This window comes from Toxorhynchites rutilus, chromosome 3 (genome assembly GCF_029784135.1).
Source record: "Toxorhynchites rutilus septentrionalis strain SRP chromosome 3, ASM2978413v1, whole genome shotgun sequence".
In the NCBI taxonomy this organism is placed as follows: domain Eukaryota; kingdom Metazoa; phylum Arthropoda; class Insecta; order Diptera; family Culicidae; genus Toxorhynchites; species Toxorhynchites rutilus.
The window spans coordinates 331,074,312-331,096,087 of NC_073746.1; the positions used below are offsets into that span (position 1 = coordinate 331,074,312).

Below are 21,776 nucleotides of genomic sequence, written 5' to 3' on the forward strand. Positions count from 1 at the left end.
GTTGTCTGCCCCTCTTTTTTTTTGTAATTCAGCGGCATGTGGAATCAATTAGACCAAAGAAAAGCTTCAAACCTGTAGGACCAAATCGCCACACAGATACGTGTCCATGTCACCCCACACAGCATGCAAAAATTAAAATGCAATTAATTTCATTTATTGTTATCAAACTTACTGGGCCTGATTCTCGAATACACTTCACGGTGGAAATTAAATGAAATGTATCCGCGATGGAAACGGTACGGTGTCGACATCTGTATATGAAATTAGTTTCCCGCTAAAACTTGTCATTATAATGGGCCTGATTCTCGAATACACTACGAATACACTTCACGGTGGAAACGGAATGAAACGTATTCGCGATGGCAACGGTACGGTGTCGACATCTGGATACGAGATTAGTTGCCCACTAAACTTATCATTATAATATCAAATTATCTTCAGATGAAATTTTTGTATGAGATTATTATACCACATGAAGAAAGTTTCCCACTCACATTGAATACCAGTTTGATACGAAGAAGTTAAATTTCATTAATGATTTTTTATTTGAAAAGTGCTCATTCTGCCTGAAAACTCATCATTATCTTCGACACTTCACTTACTCGTGAAACGTAGTTCAATGGCGTGCCGTTCTTTTCTTTTCCACCGTGAAGTGTATTCGAGAATCAGGGCCAATATCAAATTATCTTCAGATAAAATTTTTGTATGAGATTATTATACCACATGAAGAAAACATAGTTTTCCATTCACATCGAATACCATTTTGATACGAAGACGTTAATTGTCATTGATTTTTTTTTAAAGTGCTCATTCTGCCTCTAAACTCATTATTATCTTCGACACTTCACTAACTCGTAAAACGTAGTTCAATGGCGTGCCGTTCTTTTCTTTTCCACCGTGAAGTGTATTCGAGAATCAGGCCCACTGTTTCGCTGCATCAAATTATTCCCCCTCCTTAGGTGAACAGAACTTTACTGCACAATACACGAAAAGTTTGTTTAATCAGCGGAAAAAACCTTAAACCACGATCGCGAAACTAACATTTTCTGACAATCAAAGTGCTTGATGTGTTCATGCTACCGTTTTCCTCCACCTGTTAAATTTTACCAAAGTTTTTTTACTTTAGGTACGTAAGGTTCAACAATAGAAGGCGATGACATTATAAAAAATCCAAGTTGAGCCGTACTTTTCGAGATAAAGAGGTGGTCCAACTCACCCCGTGTTACCCTAATTTTACTGACGGCACACTTTCTCTTCTGTTTCTTTCCTCCCTTGCGAAACAAAAGCAGCAACGAGATGACAGACGGCGGGCGAACCACAACGAGATCGAGCGACGGCGGCGGGACAAGATCAACAACTGGATCCACGAGCTGAACAAGATCATCCCCGCGGAGCATATGAACAGTCCCTCGACGGATCCGCAGCAGAACAAACAGAACGGTGGCCAAGGCGAGAACCTCTCGAAAGGCGGCATCCTAGCGAAGGCCTGCGAGTATATCACCCGGCTGAAGGACACCAGCGACAAACTTACCGAGTGCCTTGCCGAAAAGGATCAGATACTGCTGGAGAACCTGCAGCTCAAAGAAAGCATCAACCAGCTGCTGGCGGAGAACAAGCGGTTGCAGTCCGAGCTGCAGTTTGCACTCGCCACCAACGTCAAAATAGAATCGTAGCCATCATCAAAAAGTCATTATCATGTTATCATAGTTTAAATAATGCTAGGTATTAAAAGTTGAGCGAGTACCAGAGCGAGCGAGAGAGTATTAGTCGGAAGTGTGTAAGAACGCTGTGCGATCGGAAAACACACACACATCTATATATATACACATACGCGCAAGAAAACATACAGAATCAATAATGTAAGTATTCGTCTTTAATTATTAAACAATCAATTTACATATAGAGAGTTATTTGTTAAACAATCATTGCACTACATGAAAAAAGCAAAAACAAAAGACAACCTATGAACGAGACAAATAAGAGATGCAAGAACGGAGGAACGAAACGCCGAGCAACGTGAAAAAGACATTGTTAACCCCGTATATTGATGAAAGTAAGCATAAACCTACCCACAGAACACTACACTACGCGATATTGTTTGTAGAATTAGAGCATTATTTATTCCTTTCCATTTTCCTTAGGCTTTTCATTCGTATCTTCTGTTCTTGTCACCTCGCTTTGTTTCGCAATAAAAGTCCTGCCTAAGTTTAATATAGGTCTGTTCGTGTGTACATATTTTAATTGCATTGTTGATTATTCCATCGGAACCTACTTGTTGTACCTACTAGAAGAAGAAAAAGTTCGAATGAAAATAGCTCAAGCTTAAGCCGCACAAACAAAACAAAAAAAGACAGAGAAACGTGGAATAGATTTGCAAGGCCCTTGTGTGGCACTGCCGATGGCCTTTACGAAGTTTTTGTTCAGCCTTGTCGTTTTTTCAATTGAAGGCTCCGTAGAAAAAAATAATCCAACTCCGGTGGTTCGTCCCCGTCCGTGTATCCGCTCGGTATATTCATCTTCAATTATCGTGATGATAACACAAAGCGCATGGTTTAGGAGGTTTAATCTGAACGAAGCGGGCGAGCTCAGAATGAATATGAAATATGTGTACAATGTCACTTAACGACAAACGGCGGTTTGGTTGCTCGGGTAAGAAGAACACTGTGGCCAACATTTGGCCACGTCTGGTGCTCGCCATGTTTTGCTGTCAACATAGCGAAAAGGTGCTAATGTAATCGTCCCATTATTTGTTAGACTATCCGATGGAGCCGTTTTGACGAGTTCTGCTCCAGGTCGTGATCGGTTTCTCCATCCCAATCACAACAGGTGCTAATTGATTCATCCTCAATGGAATGTAGTCTAGCGACGATAGCAACAGCGTCGATGGAATGAGCTGCGCTGTTGCGATGACAAAATATTTGCTCGACTTAGGGCATTTTCCACTGTTTCATAGGAAATCTTCCAATGTCAAAAAAAAAAAAACGTCACAAGTGTTGTGACCTCACCCGTCAGTGATCCATTCTACTTCAACAATCTAATTTACGATCAGTCGTCTCCAATTTATCTCGTACTGTGTCCCAAAATTATGTTATCACGACGCATGCCTTTCAACTGATAAGTCATGGAAATAAAAGATGTCACTCACCCGCCTGCATATTATGGGACGTTAAATAGTCGTATATCTCAATTGTGTACACACACGAATAGCGTAATTCAATTAGTTGTGCAAGACAAATTTTATCAGCATTCACTCTGTCCTCAGCTCGGGCAGTCCAGGTCGTCTTCAGAATGGCAATAATCGAATGACGACGTATCTTTGGTATTTTTTTCTTTTTCGTTAGAAAATGGAAGTTCATTCCGAATAATTGGAAGGGTACACTGTTTAGCAGTTTACGTTTCATTCGCATGACTCGACTGACGCAGCACCTGTTATCGCTTATTTCAGACGGAAGCACGGAAGTTGCAGTGTAGGGTGTATGCTCAACCAGGTCCGGCTAACCAACGCACGTCGGTTTCTAATTGGAAAATCCCACCACAATCCGACAAAGCGGAGTTCGACAGTCTTAAGTGGAAATATTTCGAAACGAACAATCTTCCTAATCAGGAGGGTATTTTTAGAAAATTAAAAACCGACTATCTTATCAAGCGTAATTCTACGACACAGAAAAAAAATGGTTCCTATCGACGAGAATTCACCGTCGTCGAAACAATGAGGGCTTGTTTCCGTTCGACGAGGTTGCCCCAGAGAGGCGCCTGGTGTGGATTAGACTTTGTCTGCGCCGATACGGTTGAACTCATCATCATTCCGCAATTGCGCAACCGTTCATCGTGTCGTCGCTTGCTTCTCCCCGTTTGCTCACTTGGGACGGACAATTCGCACTGAACTAGCGCAAATGTCAAGCTGTACAAACATATCACACCTTGACTGGTTCCCCGGGACTCACCCGCGGTGGAAGCTGTAAAACAATTACACGCTGCATCGCAAATTTTCACAAAGTGCATCTTAATCATTTCGCTGGCGTCGGTGGCGCGGCTCGTCGCCGCTGCGGATTCTAGTGGTGTCACGTTTTTTCCAGCATTTCCTCGAAATTCGGTTGTGATGGACGTGGACGTGGATGACCGAACGTGGCGCAGTCGAAACAACAGAACTTGGAGTCCCAGTAGGAATGATAAGCCAAGCGTCGTACCACTCACTGGTTGGTGAATTGTGGTGGGATATTTCCGCGTCATAGACGTTAATTGCTTGTAAATTGTAACAATTGATTATAAGGCTAATCGTTGGATTGGAGTTTATTGAGAGCTCACGTTCAAACACTGTTACACATCGACATTGTAACATCATTTATCATCCACTGTGCTATGGGACACTACCGGCGCACTGTCCTCACGCATATCATTGATATTAACGTTTACGTTCATCAAAATTATTTGCTACGAAATATGTAGTGATTCTCACGGATTTCGGTCCAAAGCGTTCGTTAAAAAGCGCACTTTTCCTACGTACTGACCACACGAAAGCCTAAATGGGTCACAATGTTTCCTTCATAAATTTCTACTCTCTTTTTCCTTTTTTTTTTGGATTCCATCCAGTGGCGTAGCGTGACCGGATGACACCCTGGGCGGATGTCTTGGGTGTCACCCCTCTATCAATATCTTGTTATCAAGTCTTTGTTTTTTACTAGAAAATCGAATATAAACATATTTATTAATATACTAAAACGAACAAGAAATCAAAAAACAAGGTCAATAAAGTTAGTCACTTCAAATCGACAGTAAAGCCAACCCATTTAAGCATGCCTACCTCATCATTTACCGCAAATTTCAAATCAATTTCAACTTTGATGAATCTCTTCCACAAGATGCAACAGAAAGGCAAACAGTTAATGATCACTTTAATCACTGAAGTATCTGGAAGCAATTCTTGAATGTGACGCTTCACGATGAACTATAACTGTAACCGAAGCAAAAAACAGTCTAATGATTGACATCGACTGTTCCTTTCAGCAGTAAGGAAAAATATCATAGCACTGAGTATGGTCACAACGTTACCCATAAGCTTTTGATTTGCAAATAGTTCTGCGCTAGATCTACTTCACGTAGTACATCGCACCAAAAGTACGAATAACACAGAAATAATAAACTGTAAGCTGCTGGTAGGAGGGACCGTGCACTAGCCGTGATCGTTACGTAACAAATTTTTATTCCTAAATAAATTCACGCGGCAATATATGCATGAGGAGCAAGCTTCAATTCTGAGACCGAAAGAGGTGTATTTCCTGAGCCAAAATGATAAAGTACGTGTTGTAACGGGCAGTAAGCAGGGACCGATTAATGCATCTCGAATTTCGCGGTAATGGTAGATTATCATGATTTTGTCTTGGCTGACAAACAAACGTTTATTCCGGCTGTTATCGCAGGATGCAAAATAAAGCTAGAGCTCCTCGGTCATGCTGAAGTTGTTCATTACAGTGGTCCAATGTACGTTGCTATTCGTTCTAGAAGGCACTGTTCTTCGAACGCATTTCCTCATGGGCTCGATTTTCGAAATGTGTGTTCGGTACCTTACAATAATCAAGCCAGCATTGGAGGACCAGACGAGAACTCTCTTTTTAAAACGGTCATAGATATTTTCGATTTATCATTTGAATCAATTGAATCTTGATGCAATATTAGTTGCTACAGATGCTCCAACACGCAGTGCTTTCAACTGGGTTGAACGTCGATTGTCCCTCTTTCCCGGGTATTAGCAGGTTCAATACTTCCTCATGATCGTGAGAGATCTCACTTGGATGAAAAACTCAAAACAAGGGACCCGGAACTGGAAACAAAACGTTTTGACTATGCAGGGGAACTGTTAGCTGATGTCGATGGATATCCTGTCAAAGCAGACTATATTGAATCTGCAAACTCCCAAATCAATGGAGCGGAATTAGTAGGACATTAAGTCGAGTGGTGTGCTCGTCATGTACGGACATCCCAAGACCTTTTGCAAGTAATGAAATGTTACGATAGGAACTGTTGCATTGAACGAAGTAGTAGTTACGTTTGTGTAAATCAACATAAATTTATACCAGCTCATGTCCCTCTCAGCTAAAAACTAGATGTTTTGAAAACACCAATTCCAACAGATGTGAGCATTAATTTTCCGTCTCTGTTCGAAATTCTATGAACTTGTCGAAAGTTCTTCCGAAGTCACTACTTGCATATGAGAAACTTCCGTATTAACATTTGATTCCGACTTAGGCAGATATTTTTCTTACGTTAATATTCTCATTATTTAATAAAGCTGAAAATTTGTCAAACGACTTTGATTTTGTGAACATATTAGAGTTACGTAATTTAAGGGGGAAGGTGTTTGTCTTGCATTTCGTGTTGTTACATAGGGGAGGGGGAAGGGTTCCAAAAATCGCATTTTTAGCGTTACGTAATTTGTGTACCACGCCTTAGGGACTGTCCATATACCACGTGGACAGAAAATGCACGACTTTTGGCACCCTTTCCCCCTCCGTAGACAAGCTTCGACATTGATTATACCCATCCCCCTTCAATTATTTAACAAAAGATGAAGTGAATAATTGAATATATTTTTTTATTCAAAAAAAAAATATTTGCCGAAAAAATGGAGTAGGCAGCAGGCTTAGATTTCTAGTGATCTAGTTCATCGATCCATACAGATCTTGCTCACTGCGAAATATTATCGATCACAGAAAAGGCTGGTTCATCTTCACTCTCGGTTTTTTAATCACCTTTTTCAATCGTGTTCCTGTTCAGCTATAGTATCTCTTGAATCAATTGAAAGCTTTGTGAAAATATAAAATAAAATTGGCTTTATTAGAAGACAAGGTTATTTTCTGTTCTTTTTGTTCTTTGGGAAGATATTTCTATCGTTTCACACTTTCTTCCAAATTACAATTTGGGTTGCTTTGATTTCCCCAATGAAATTCATATCTGAACTTGGAACATTTTACTATACGGTATATTCATTCGAAAACTTTTACACACTTTTCAACAACATCATCATAGGCTCGATGTGCTGATTGAAGAGCAAATGATGAAATCATGAATACTCTCTCTCTTGTTCCTCTAAAGGGGCCCCAGATCGTAAGAACAAAGTAGAACTGCCAAGCTTCATTGAGTCATTTGTGGCATTTACAATTATTTTGTATAAAAGAATGATCCAGTCAAAAATTACAGTTATCAGAAAACACGACACGTTTTTATAAAAAAGTTTCAACGTTATTAACCATTTTTTGCTACGAACGGATTTTGATGATTTGCATACCAACCAAATCGACAATTCTCTTGAATTTGTTTGATATGCTATACATTACGATTCCCTACAAATCTTTCCGTTTTCAACTCATTGAGTAGAAATATGCCGCGATTACAAATACACAGTCTCGCTCCAGCTAGCGAGAGGACAATTGTCTTACCTTATGTACGAGGGCAGTCCGATAAGTACTTAGCCTACAAAAAACCAAAAATTTTGGAAAAATGGCAATTTATTTCTCAACATAGCGCTTAGCTCGATACACTTGACCCAGCGATGCTCCAACTTCTTCAATCAATCTGAAAAATACGTTTTATCGAGGTCTGCAAAGTAGGCCTCACATTTCTGATGCAATGAATATGCCATCGCCTGTGACTGAGTGTAATCGGAAAATAGATTCTATTTCGAGTTGCCCAAGTTCAGAACACAGTTCTTCAAAGCAGCGACGATACATCCGCCCCAGCAAACATTAAATCTTATAAATAGCCATAATTGGAATCGATATACATGCATCCAAGACACATTTTGATGCATATAACTGCCATATACACGCAAAAGTGGAGGCGATATACGTATATGCCATATTTCATACGCATATAAAGCCGTATATAATGATATACGATGCTTTTTACACTGATATGACATTTGACCCGACAATGCAATATTAAATGAATAGAATGTGCGTATATAATACTGCATATCGGGATGCTCTGGTGCTCCCTTGGCCGAGAGGTTAGCGTCATAACTAACATGCCGGGTGTTCGGGTTCGATTCCCGTTCTGGTCGGGGGAATTTTTCGTCAAAGAAATTTCCTCCGACTGGCACTGTGATCACGCGTATTCTAGAGCTTGCCACTCAGAATGCATTCAAGGCGTGTTATTTGGCATAGAAATCTCAACTAAGTACTAATAAAAATGACGCAAGTAATACTACGTTGAGACGGCGAAGTTCCTCTAGGAACGTTAGTGCCATTGAAGAAGAAGAAGAAGATATCGGGATACTAGGAGAACTGTTATACCGATACACGATTTAATCCATCAATGGCATAGAAAATCGTGTTATGTGTGATCTAGCATGTGCAAAGTTATACGATTTAATGTTTGCTGGACTAATCTGGATAGTATATGTTATCTGTAAAGAAACCAGTTCAAACAATGAACCTGTAATATCATCGTGATTAAAGATTTCAACGATGGTCTTTCTTCATAATTTTTTGGAAATAAAAGCATATTCCAAAAAAGGCACAAATTGTCGGGCGTCTTCCATTTCTGCAAAAGCTATCCATTTTCGGGAGTTCATGGGAGATAAAAACGACGTGACTTTTGTATTAGGAGCGACAGATAAATTGAAAACCGCACCTTAGGGAACGGCGGCATACATTTTTAATATTGCTAAAAATATTCTTTGGACAGTCCTCTTTCATTTGTCCAATCATTTAATTTTTCATATAAATTTTAATTTTTTCTTTGAAAAAGACGGGTGGGTAATGTCGGGGACATAACCGGAGTGACGTAGGACTATACTAAGGGGACAGCTTTTGTTAAATATATATTTTAAATATATTGTTTTATTTTCTTCTCATACGTGAATACCTACCTATCTACCTGAAAAATGGATTAGTTTACTGTTTACTCTTTATGAATATGTTGATGGTTCTGAAAAGAATCTTTGGTGTTGTGTTTTTGTTATCACTCGATATTCCCATCTTGTTCGGTTAAACCTTCCTGTTTAGCTATTGCGTTTGCCACTCGCCACAGCTTTCACAGTTGGAAAATTTCTTCCCATCCAGCTTGTGACATATTTTACAGTAAATTACATTCAATGGCACGTCGCATTACCACCACTCAGTATCGGATTGGAGGTAATTTTAACCAGTAATTGAACATTTGCGATGACAGTGGTACAGTGTCAATTTTCAAAGTGGGGTCATAATTTGGACCCCGAACTCTATGTTTACAAAAATGTCCAACTAAATATGTCGCATTACAGGTCCGCCAAATTAGCTAAATGTCGAGATAAGTGTAAATTACTGTACTTTCAATCTAGAAGCAATTTAAGAATTGGTGAAAATCAATATGCTCAGAACAACTGCCAAATTCACATACTCATCATATCCTGGCAAACAAATTATGAAAAAATCAATTTGTGTTTTATTATTATTTTGGATATTGTTTTAGAAAGCATTGAACTGTATTTCCTAAACTCTTTTTTGGAAGGTTTAATGGCCCTGAAAAGCGCCTTGTTTTATGGAATGGTTCCAATTTAGAAAACTTAGTACTCGTGGTTTTGAAAAAAGCCATTTCGAACGCCCTCGATGCCGCCTTGTTCTGGATTTGCCACCAAAGCAGTTTGTATAAAGAACAAACTTTTTTCTTCTGCTACCTGATGCCGTTTTGCGATTGCGTTTGCCACTCGCTGCAACTGCCTGTTGTTGTCTTGATGTGTTCTGCTCTGAATGTGTTTTTTTTATCGTCGCGAGCAGCTTTACCAGCCAACTCGATCACTTCGGCGGCCGAAACTATATAACGCCGGCTAGGTGGACTGGTGCACTGGTACTAACGTGCTCGGCCTAGCTACCCTTGCGGGGAACTCCAGATCAACAGGTTCGAGCGGGATTTTGCCTTTCCCTTCACTTTTCCTCCTTTACCATGTCCAGACATGGCTGCTTGAGTTGGTTTGTTGATGTGTTGTGATGCGAACCGATGTGGTGTACCGTTTGAATGAGAATGATCGTTACGGAAGGAAGGAAGGTATTGTATTATAGAGACTTTAAACTTTTTCAGTTCATTCGTCTCTAGCCTTGAGAAAGGCCCTTTGAAAACTCTACTCTACTCTACTCCAGCGCTACCACCTCCGCCCTCTTGTCTTCAGAAAGGCACTCGATCCCTCGCCGTCCAGCTCGTCCAGCAACGATGTTGTCCAGTCGGTGTCCACACAAAGAATGATCGTTACGGCAGCGGAGCGGGGATTTTTAAGCTGACTGGCTGGCTCGAGAATTACGCATGTGTGAGACTGCGACCAATGTTTCGTTCATTTTTTTCTTTTTCCTTTCCAATCGTGCTTCATTCTATTTGGCTGCTGCTCTGGTTGCCCGTTTTGGTCGGTACGATTTGAGGAGCACAAAATGGACCAATCAAAAATGGGCACATAGTGCATTTGGACAATGCTTGATATTTCACAATCATTCAATTATTTATCTCAAGAAAAATGAAATGTTATTCGTTATGATAGATGCGTAGATATATTTCCTATCAATTGATGCAAAAACCTTTGCGATCTATTGAGAAATGCTCGAGTTATAAGCGTTCCAAATCTTGCATTTTTTCCTACTTGTTCAGTGCCTAGATTTCCATTTCACCCCCTATATCTTCCGGTTAGACGTAGTCCTACGTCAATAGTCATCCAATATGTCCACGTGGACAATGTCTATACCTCTACTGCCACACCGTGAACACGCGTGGACATTTTCGAACCTTCGGTACCTGAAATCAAAAAGCGTAAGGACGCTGATAATTTTGATGACCATTTTTTCGGGTCATACTTTAGTGTCCCAGTGTTTCGACAGGAATGGACCTCCAGGATATAAGAGAATCCTGTAAGGTTGTTCTCAACTGCCTCCCAGCACAAAGGCCAATCCCAAACATTGATGCCTTGGATGAATCGTGTAATGTTGAAATTTTCGTCTATTCCTTTTCACCGAAATTGTTTTTTTCAGAGAGAGAGAGATGTGAGGTGTCTGTATCTCTAAAGTTCAACGAGAATACTTTTTCATCTCTCATTTAGTACTGAAAATATGAAGCGAAAAATCAAAACTAATTTTACTAACGTTAGCCTGTTTAGACAGTGTCTAAACGACCTGCGTTTGGACAGCGTCTGAATTGTACAAATATTAACATTCTTATGTTCACTTCAACATGAAAGTCAATGCTACCACATGTATTCATGCAATGTTTTCAGCTGTACTGAAGAAGTGAAAAAACATTATCACATTATGTCACTGGAAACGAAACAATTTTTTGACAATCATAACTCGCCGAAAAATAAAAATCGGCATTGCGTTTCTCGCGAGAATCGAAGTGAACGTATAACATTCTCTCGTCTCCTATATTCTCAACTATTTTTCGCTGTGGCTGAAAACGGATGTTTTTTCTCTCAAATAGGCGAGCATTTCAATCTCTGCTTGAAACTATTTAGAATAATCTCTTGCTGATCTCTTGCATCTACGTGAGAATCTCGACATCCATGAGATCTACTTTTTTTTTTTGGAGAAGTGTAATTCAGCCTGAATATGAACATAATTGAGTTGCCATTTCTGTCCATCTTTCATGTATCTAAAATGTCCACCCAACTAACAGTTCCCCATCAGTGTGACGTTTTAATGATAATTTGGTTTAGCTCTACGATTTATGATACCTGAACAATTTGTCATCAAAACCTTTATTTTACCTTTGTTCACGCAAATTAGAAGATTCCATTAAGCTATAATGATCATGTCCAATACGGCCCGATGAATGCAGTTTAAAGTCAATGAAAAAGAAAACCTTTATTCAACATCAAAGTCTGGTGGAAACGTTCATTCGACCATATTTTGATTTTTTTTAAGCTTTGCTCAGACTGCGCTATCAAAGAACATTATCTTCGTCTGACTGCATTATTTTCTTTTACCAAATTTCTATAAATAAAAGTAGCTTGACACACGCTTGTGCCACCGACTGGACAACATCGTTGCTGGACGAGCTGGATAACGAGGTATCGAGTACCTTTCTCAAGGCAGTGAGGGTGGAGGTGTAATGCCAAGGGCCTTTCTCAAGGCTAGAGACGAATGAACTAAAATGTTTAAAGTCTCTCTAATTCAATATCATCATTATCATCACACGCTTGTGAGAGTCTCCTACAACTACCCGATTAATCTGGTTCAGCTCTTGATGAGCTTATGAAAAAAATTGAAATCAACAAATTGGCCGAGATTCGAACCCGTGTCCTTTGCACCGATGATTATCCATCGAGCCATTTGTTCCGTTAGACCACCTCAAAATGTAATGTCAAACAGTCGAACATTAGCTTAGCAAATGGCTTGCAGCAAATGCTCATTTCGGTAGTCCGTCATGTGTTGTACAAAAGCTACTTTGTAGTTGAAGAAGCCTTCTTCAAAACATTTCTCTAATATAACGTGGTAAATATCAATGATTGAATAAAATTCAACACCAAAATGCTGCGCGTAGTCCTGAGCTACTAGTCTAGCCCTGAACTTTATTACTACACGGTTCTTCGTCTTATATGGTCATCATGAACCGCTGACGTTTCGCTCTTCGAGCAAATCCATTAGCTTTCTGTGGATTCGATGTGCCTCCAGTTCTTCTTCAAGAGCTTCTTTAACACTCAATTAACGCTCATCGGCCAAATCTCCATTGGATTGTTCACTTAAACTGGGATCATGTTTACTCTGAACCAACGGCAGGAGTTAGTCCGTCGCCTACTCGATTTAAGGAACCATTTTTATGGGATCCCTATGACCGATGTTGATCGTTAGGCTTTTGAATTGACAATTTGAATTGGCTCGGGGTTTGGAGAATTTCTAACATTTCTGAATATTTTGTTCCGCAAACCTGAGGCTGCGTCAGCAGTGAGTGCTACTGGATTCAATAGGCCATAGGTGAACAACTTTGTTTGGTTTGTTTGGTTTGCATTTTGGAAAACAAAAATTAATTTAAAATACAGGTGAGATCGCTGTGTCAACGACAAGTGAGGGGCTTAGAATGAAAGGGGTGTAAGTGATTTGATCGATTTCTCTACATCGACTCTCTCTTTTGGTCATAACTTAGCTGCAAATACATTCCCAGCTGTATTTGAAAATGTGGAAGATAGGTCAGAACCTCATCTATCGGATTATATAGCAAACTTAAACTGGAACGTTTTTGCAGTTGAGTTATTAACTAAATAAAAAGTTGATGAAGAGAAATCGATCAAGTCACTTACACCCCTTGCATTCTGAGCCCCTCAAGTGTATTCTTCAACTTCTAAAAGATAATTGCTTTTATATTTTATGGTGCCAAACAAAGAACCTGAAGATTGCTTCCTCGGAAAGGAAAAAAGCAAGGCGGGAGTATCAATCCTGCTGAACGACGAAAAACAACAACTGTAGTTATGTGCTTGTCCGCTGCAGGACAGCATATTCCCCAGAACCAGACTGCATGCATCTATGAAAAACAGCGCTCCTGGCAAAACCGGGTTTGTCTTGCAACCCGCTCGGATATATTACAGTTGACATCTTCAACATATTGTTCAACGATTTTTTGTATATTTTCCAAACAAACCCACTACGCCAATGCCGCTGAGGTTTCTTTACGGAGCAAATCCGAACGAACTATTGGGCTTTACGAGATGGTTCAACTGATGGGCACTGTGTTCGTCAAAGCTGCTACAACGGTGGCTGTCGATAGATTTAGAAAATCTGGACTGTTGCCGTCTGATCGTACTATTTCGATGAGGATTGCTTTGCTCCATCGCTGGCAACCGATCAACCGGAGCCGGAGTCAAAACCATCGACATCACAACTCATCATTCAAAATTTTTGCAATCAAATATCGTTATCATTTGTAATTATTCCCGCTCCCCCTCCCCCTTGATCCGTATGTGATACTGAAAATATTACAGATCAATACCTAATATGTGAACAAAAAACTGTAACGATTTTTATTTGTCAAACCATAGAATTAATAATAATCACATATCTCCGCAACAATATAAAGAAAGTTAAGCAATACTGGATAATTCCCATTTTGTATGAGCGCTTCAAAGATCCGCTTGAACATTTCCGCAAAGAAAAGGGGCCACAGGAAGTACCTCGTCTTGCATTCGTCATAGTCCCCCTCTCCGAGTATTAAGTTGTTTACCGCCCGGTTGAAGCTATGATATTTAGAAGCTGTTGATCAGCCGCCAATTTACTATCGTTTCAACAATCGCAATAACAACCTCGGCACGAGATACACGTGTGCACATGGGTCTCGCGTTTTGTCCATCAAAGCACCTGTCTGCACCAAGCACAGTGGGCAGCAGTGGGAGATGATTGATTTATTGAAAAAAAAACAACAGCGAACGCCGGCCCTCGTGGAACCTCCCCCGCTACGACGCTATAGCGGCGCAAAACAATACGACACATGATAGTTATGCTTCATTATCGATGAGAAATGAGCGACATGCCGACAGAGTCATGCGAATTCGAATTAAGTCGGGATTGCGAACGCGGAAAGGGCATTTGATGGACAGCTGGATGCCTGATGAGCTTCAGATAATTCCGGGAAATGCGCCGGGTTCTGATTACGAAAGTGGTGCCCATCGCCTACACTTTGTTCCACCGATGGCCACACGAAGCAAAACTATTTCACACACTTGTTCCTTTAAGTGCGATTCACATACAACATCCACGTCACGTTCACGTTCCGTCCCGTCACGTTGCGTCAATTATTCTTCCATGCAATTCCTATTGAAACATTCACATACACCAGCAACGGCAAGTCGAAGTTGCCGTTGCAGGTGTATGTGAATGTTTGCATAAGAACTGCTTGGAAGAATAATTGACGCAACGTGACGGGACGGAACGTGAACGTGACGTGGATGTTGTATGTGAATCGCACTTTAAGCGCGGAATCGATAGGCACGAAACGAACATTGAAAATAATAAAACAGTACTACGAAATGACATATCTGCGAACTCATCGTTGAAAATGCCTGCGGGTGCATATTATAGATATTATTAAGAATTGAAAAACACAGCCGAAACGTTATTTTGGGGGAGAAACGATTAACCCTTCTTCGCCAAACCCGGCCAACAAGAGAGACTTGTAACCACAGAGCGGGATACTTTAAAGTGAGAGAAACGCAAGCGTTTCATAATTTAAATGTTATACGTATTTTCCGTTGATTCTTTATGTTCCAAATTCTACACCCAACGATTTCGATTGAAGTTTAATGTCAATGAAACAAAAATAGAGCGTTGTAAACATTTGTTTCTGCTCAGATTGTTGTTGTTTTCTCTTTTTATTTTTGTTCTGTTTGAATTATTCTTGTCAAGGTTTTTTCTACATATTGTTGTTGAATATATATATATTGAATATACACAAAAAGGATAAATAGACTAAGCATATGAAAGAAAACATAAAAGATTTTAGCAAAGACTAAAGAGAAAAAATACCTAACTATATATATGCGAATAAATGCAATAATAGTGTTATTATTTTATTGAATAACTAACTATTAATCGTAAGTATTTTACTGGTATATTATTACATATAAAGTATTGGTCTATGTACAAACGTTGTGAAACGAAAGCGGAAGGAGCGCGAGTTACTATTGCAATAATATAAATTAGGAAACGTTACAAGCTGAGTGAGGATCATACCAATCAAGAACAAACGAGGTAAAGCATATACTTAAAACGAAAGCATATACTACTGTGAACCATCTTCTAACAAGCATAATATTATTGAAAATCTAAAATAAACGAAATCAGATACAATAATTAAATTAAAGTTTTCATTGAAATTCTCAAATGGTTACTAAAATTTTGCTATTACATAAAAATATACTTAAAACGAACAAAAGAAAGTGGAAATGTATGAATATTTATCAAATGATCAAGACATGAACATATTAACGCTGGAATTTTACAAAGCGAACCATATTATATATATACAAACAAAACAAACAAAAAACAATTTGGAACAAAACAAAATTATTGTGCGATTATTGACAATTGCAAGAGGTAATAACTTAGGCTCGATGTTGTTCAGCAAAACGGCGAATCAAAGTACCGTGTTTTTCCTGTGAATCCAAAATATATAAAAAATACAAGTCGTTATGATCTTCGATTTAGTTACTTATCCCCCGCAGCATAATGAGTGTGTTTATCAAACAATAAAAGTGTGATCGACAGAACAAAAAAAAAACAAGTACCCATACTCCATAAGTTGATGAAATAAAACGTCGCGTTCAGCAAAGTTAAGGTATTTGTAAGAATAGGAAAACGCAAGCTATCGAAATTTAGTGAATACACAATACACAAAAAAAAACACAAAAATTGTATCGTAAAGATAACTATAATTAAATCTTATTGATAAATGAACGGTGCGCAAGTAAACGCTAGAAACGAAGGAACTGGTAAGCATTAGTTTAATACAACAAGTTGAACAAATTATTCAGAAAACAAACATGCAAAGCAAATGTTGTTTAATTGTAGCTGCAAAGATGATTACACGGAGAGAGCAAGCGAATGGAATCATAATATTGTGAAAAAATACAAAACAAATTATAACGATTAAAAACAAACCGAGGATTGCGTTTTATTTTTTGTTTGCGTTTTTTTTTTGTTTGTTTGTTCGTTTGCACGCCAGCGGAAGTCAGACGAATGCGCGTGACGAACGTTCGTCAACAACTGATTTGGTGGGGGAGGGGTGGTTTCGATAACGCCATCAGCCAAATGTTGTTCCGGTAAGTATAACATGTTTGTAGATGTTATTATTGGCTATAGCAGATGCAATCGATGTCTCTTTTTTTTTGTCGAGTGTCGGGTGAGCTCAGGAATTTTCAGATGTCATAGACAAATATCAAAATTTGAGTTGTATTTTGATATTCGTTGGGGTTTGACGCAACGTTGTAGTCTCAAGTGTGAATTGATGATAATGTTGACGTTATGTTGCTGAACAGTAGCTTTCCGTTGGCGTTTCTTGCAAAGAAAATAGGTTCAGCGGTGGGACTCAAGGCATTAACATGTTCGTCGCCCAAAGCGACTTTTCAGCGTTTCTTGCAGAGCCCAATTTGTGGATAAATTATTAAATGAAGATCAAACTTAGTTTGTAGACAACTTTTACATGATTTAGCAATATTTTATTCAATTTAAAGATGAACTGACAACAATAACACATGCCAAAGTCATATTATATGGGTTTCGCAAAAAGCTGCAGTACAAACCACTATAAATTAATAAAAAGTATAGTATAAACATTATATTGATGTGGTTATAATTTTATTATTTTTCTACATATCCTAGAGTTACACTTAGGTGCCTATTCTATCTATTTCCTTTAATAATCCTATTCAATTTGAACGAGGAAAGTGTCACCCGTAACTGGGTGGCGGGGCGACGAAAGTGTTAAAAGAACCTGAAGGTTGTACCAGTCAAATCAGTAATTAAACGTAAGTTACGAAGAATCTTGAAGCTGCAACGCAGTTTCGAGTATTTCCGGTACAAATTTAATAAATAAATAAAACATGTTTAGTAAAAAATCATATATTTTGTTCTCTGTTCGAACTCCCGCATCCGAAATCGACCCGCGAAGAGCGGCGGTAAAAACACTCATTCTTCATATCATATATTGTCTGAATGACAACATTTGACTGTAGCACAAATTTATTATACATTTCCCAACGAATTATGTTTTCTTTTAAACTTTGTCATCAAACTTAGCTAGAGATTATGTACCATAAGCATATTAAATAGGTAATGTGTTTACATCATGGCATCACCAGATCAAGCGCATCGTGAATCGATTCTGCAGTCTCGTAATAAAAATCCCGGACTATCCTCCTGCAAGTTGGCAGAACTGTTAAATGATCCCAAATTCACGGTTTGTGGTATAAAGTCGTGGAAAGACAAGGGCAGCTGACCCTAAAAATCGAAAATGCATGCGTTTCGTGCTTCTTAAGCAATGAGCTTCGAAGAGATATCCAACTTATGGATATGGGCAGGACCCGAAATCTTCGAAGATGAAAAAAGAAGATCGATTGTGCTCTCAGTAGCTTCGCTTCGAGTAGAACTGCTTCGGCAGTCGCCGTCAACAAAAAATGAATTGACTAGCGAGGATGACTGATGAACTAGTCCAGTCAGTGGTTATTCTAACTGACGCGACTAATGAATACAAATCTGCTTCTTCAATCCACATTTCCATCCCCCCTAGGAACGAAATTGTTACCCGCGTACGCAATCCTATTTTCACGTTCATATAAAGAGGAACGAAAACATGATTTCTGATGCAAGAAAGTAGTTACCCCATCAATGGACGGTTTATTGTCTACCCATTGTCTATCCAACGATCGAAACACTGATCAAGCTTTGCACCTTTGCATAATTATTTCCCTCAAAAGTATTTTGCAAGAACCTTAACAAGTGATAATCTAAAGATGCAATATCTGGTGAATACAGATTGCAGACAAAAGCCAAATTTTTTCGCCGGTTTATCAAAAAGACATGAGGTCTGGATTGTACTGGTGGAAAACGACCTCTATCATATTGACTTATTCTGCACGTTTTCCTGAATCACTGTCTTGAATTCATCCAGCTCGGAGCAACACCTGTTGGAATTCATTTCCTGTCCCACCAAACACAGGGCATTACTTTTGTGGGTGAATGCCAGCAAAACCTTTATTTCAGAATATTTTTGAAAATGGTCCATTTTCTATCACCTATAACGAGATGCCTGTAAAAACGGCATTTTTTCGTTGCGTTTATAAAGCGAGTTGCAGATGGAGTTGCGTTTCATGAAATATTGTCGGTAGCATTGCCAATTTTTCAAAAATCAGTAAAAACGAAATTAAAAATTAACAATAAATCAGGATTGTCTTAGGAAGAGCGATCCTGAATCAACTCCCTCAAATTAAATGATAATTAGTTAATATATAACATCAAGAGCGGTCGTGTCGCTTTGGAGGAGGTTGGTAACAAACACCGTGACACGAGATTTATATATTAGGTATACCGGTAAGATTCTTCGGTTTTACAACAGATGGCGCAACTTGATTATGATTCCAGTGAATCAAATTTCCAGACATTCGTTGGAAAGCTCCTGTCATTGTGCGTCTTTTTCAGTATAGGTCAAAAAGTTGAAGCGTAAACAACATAGTTTTTTTGCCACTTCGAATATGTCGAATTTCGTACCAACGAGAGTGTTTTTCCGGGGAGTGTTACTTCATTACTTCAATATGAAAATAAAAGTTGCTGAAACTCATCGCATTTTGGTGGAAGTTTATGGTGACCATGCTCCAACTGAGCGAACGTGTCAGACGTGGTTTGCACAGTTTTAAAGTGATAATTTTGACTTGGAAGACGAAGAACGTTCCGGATCGCCAAAAAAAATTTGAAGATGCAGAATTGGAGGCTTTACTCGATCAATATCTGTCACAAAAGCAACAAGAACTTGCAGATACACCTGGAGTAGCTCAGCGAACCATATCCGATCGTTTAAAAGCAATGGAAATGATCCGAAAGATAGGACATTGGGTGTCGTAAGAATTGAAGCCACGAGACGTCGAACGCCGTGGTGGTTTAGATATCTGTAGTAAATCTTCCAATTCACGTGTCATGTGTCGAGAACTATTCTTGCTCAGTGTCTCGTTGAGACATCAGGACACGAACCTTCCGGGCAATCCCTGGACCATCATCTGCTTCTTCTATACCTCTTCCTCAAAAACACTATATCATCGTTTAATGATGCTTCTTCAAAGTATTCCTGTTCCATATCCCTCCTTTCGACATGTATTGCGGCGACTAAGTAAAAGTCGACAGACTTTTACTTAGTCGCCGCAATACATGCACTTACTCTTTACAGATACATTGGCCGAAGGTTTTGCAGACCAGTGAGGATTTAACAAGAGCCGAAGATTGTACCGGTTGTGTGTACCTGAGCGTCCACGGCATAATCGGAGATCGTCCGAAGCCGAACGGTGAGTACCTGCTGATCAGATGGCGGAAAATGTGCCGAATGGCCAGTCCACTGACGATGTCCGTGTTGCTAGAACTGGGTATGCCAAACATGAGCTTCTCCAAAAAAAAGAATTGAATAAAAAAAACGAAGAACAAATGCATGTCGATTTTGTTTCAGTATATTTTCCTTAAAAGAAAACATTTGAACCATTTTTGGGATGTATGATCTAATTGATGATAGGTAAAACAAAATATCGAGTCAAGTTCAGTTCTCCATACGGTCGTCCCGATCCGCACTCTTATCAATATCATTTTTCAATACGGTCGTCTTGAGCCATACTTGTTCTGCGCGGTCGTCCGATTCGCATTTTTTTTTTCATTTTCTTTTGTAGCCATACGGCCGTGTCTTGCCTTACTCGTTTGTGCGGTCGTCTGGATCCGCGATTATCCACTTCTATTCTACAGTTTCATCGTACGGTCGTCCCGATCCGTAATTATTATAACAGATTTATCTATTTTTACCTTGGTATATTTAAAAAATAAGTGAAACATATCGGTGTTAATAACTTGGGCCTTGTGCATCTTTAGAGTAACGCTTATTATTAATATATGACCCGCAATCTTGAGTTTCAATGCGTTACTGCGAAGTAATATGTATTTATGTAATGGATTTACAAGACTGGAGTGCGTCAGTACTTTTTTTTAATATCACCCACTGAACATAGAAACATAATTAAAAAAAACCTTATCATTTACTCACTGAAAGTCTTCATGCCTCCCATTGTAGGGTAGTTCTGCTACTTATATTCTTTCACTAACGGGGTAGTCTCGGGTTGACCACTCATGTCTTCATGTGATTTCTAGTTGCTCCCCCAAAAGGTTCTACTGCCCTTTTGCACACATATAAACTTTAATGCAAAAAAAAAATAAACAGATTCTTTTTCGGTTCGAGGCGGTTTCCGATTATCATCATGCCCAAATCAAGAGCGCATCTGTTAACATGGTTGACAATGTTTGGCTGTGTGATAATGTATGATGAAACGTATGTCAAATAGTCAAATAGGTCCTAGATCTAGACTTCTATGCTGCCACCGGAAAAGTAAGTGTTCAAGATATGTAAAGGGTCGACCGAAATGTTCTTGTCGAAAACATCACTTTGATAGTCAGAATCCACATTCATTCAATTATGCACTCCAATCCTTTGAACATTCCTGCTCCCAGAACATTTTTAATTTTTTGTCGAACAACTGGTGAAGGTGTAAAAGCAACATTCTTGTCCTGAAGACTAATTTGCAAGGATCTGAACAACTGATAATCTAGAGATGCAATATCTGGTGAATAATGCAGATAAAACATGAGGTGTGACATTGTCCTGATGGAACACGATCCCTTATATATTAGCTTATTTTGGACGTTTGTAATGGATCGCTGTCTTTCATTCATCTACTTGTTATTACTCACAAACGGGTGCGCTTTTTTTGTACATGTTTTTACAGCATGTTTTGTTTACTTGTAAAAACAAAACAGCAAGTCACTTGCTTACGTTTGCAAAGAGGATTCAAGATGTCATGACTCGAAGTTTAAAATAAAGTTTTGCCCATATAGTAGACCAAGAAGGGTTCTTACAACCAAATCGCGAAAAGAACCCAGAGATTTCCCGGCGAGTGTGAAACGAATAATTGAGAAGTTTTGCAATGAGTGTTCCCTGGAGGATCTTACAAAACGTGGACATAAACCAGGTTCTCATGACTCAAACAAACTCCGGGACAGCAACATTGTGCCAAAACGAGAGCTCTAAAGCTTCATGAATGT

At 39.1% G+C, this 21,776-nt stretch overlaps 1 protein-coding gene across 4 annotated transcripts in view; it reads left to right on the top strand.

Moving 5' to 3' along the window:
* Window positions 1-16,594, top strand: part of LOC129780455 (upstream stimulatory factor 2-like) — a 69,386-nt gene extending 52,792 nt beyond the window's left edge. For 3 of the 4 annotated variants that reach the window (XM_055788753.1, XM_055788750.1, XM_055788752.1), the window contains one exon: window positions 1,287-16,594. In XM_055788753.1, the coding sequence (XP_055644728.1) occupies window positions 1,287-1,673 (387 nt within the window). In that variant the 3' untranslated portion in view covers window positions 1,674-16,594. The remainder of the gene's footprint in view (window positions 1-1,286) is intronic. The other variant, XM_055788751.1, reaches the window with a different exon arrangement.
* The last annotated feature ends 5,182 nt before the right edge of the window (window positions 16,595-21,776 follow it).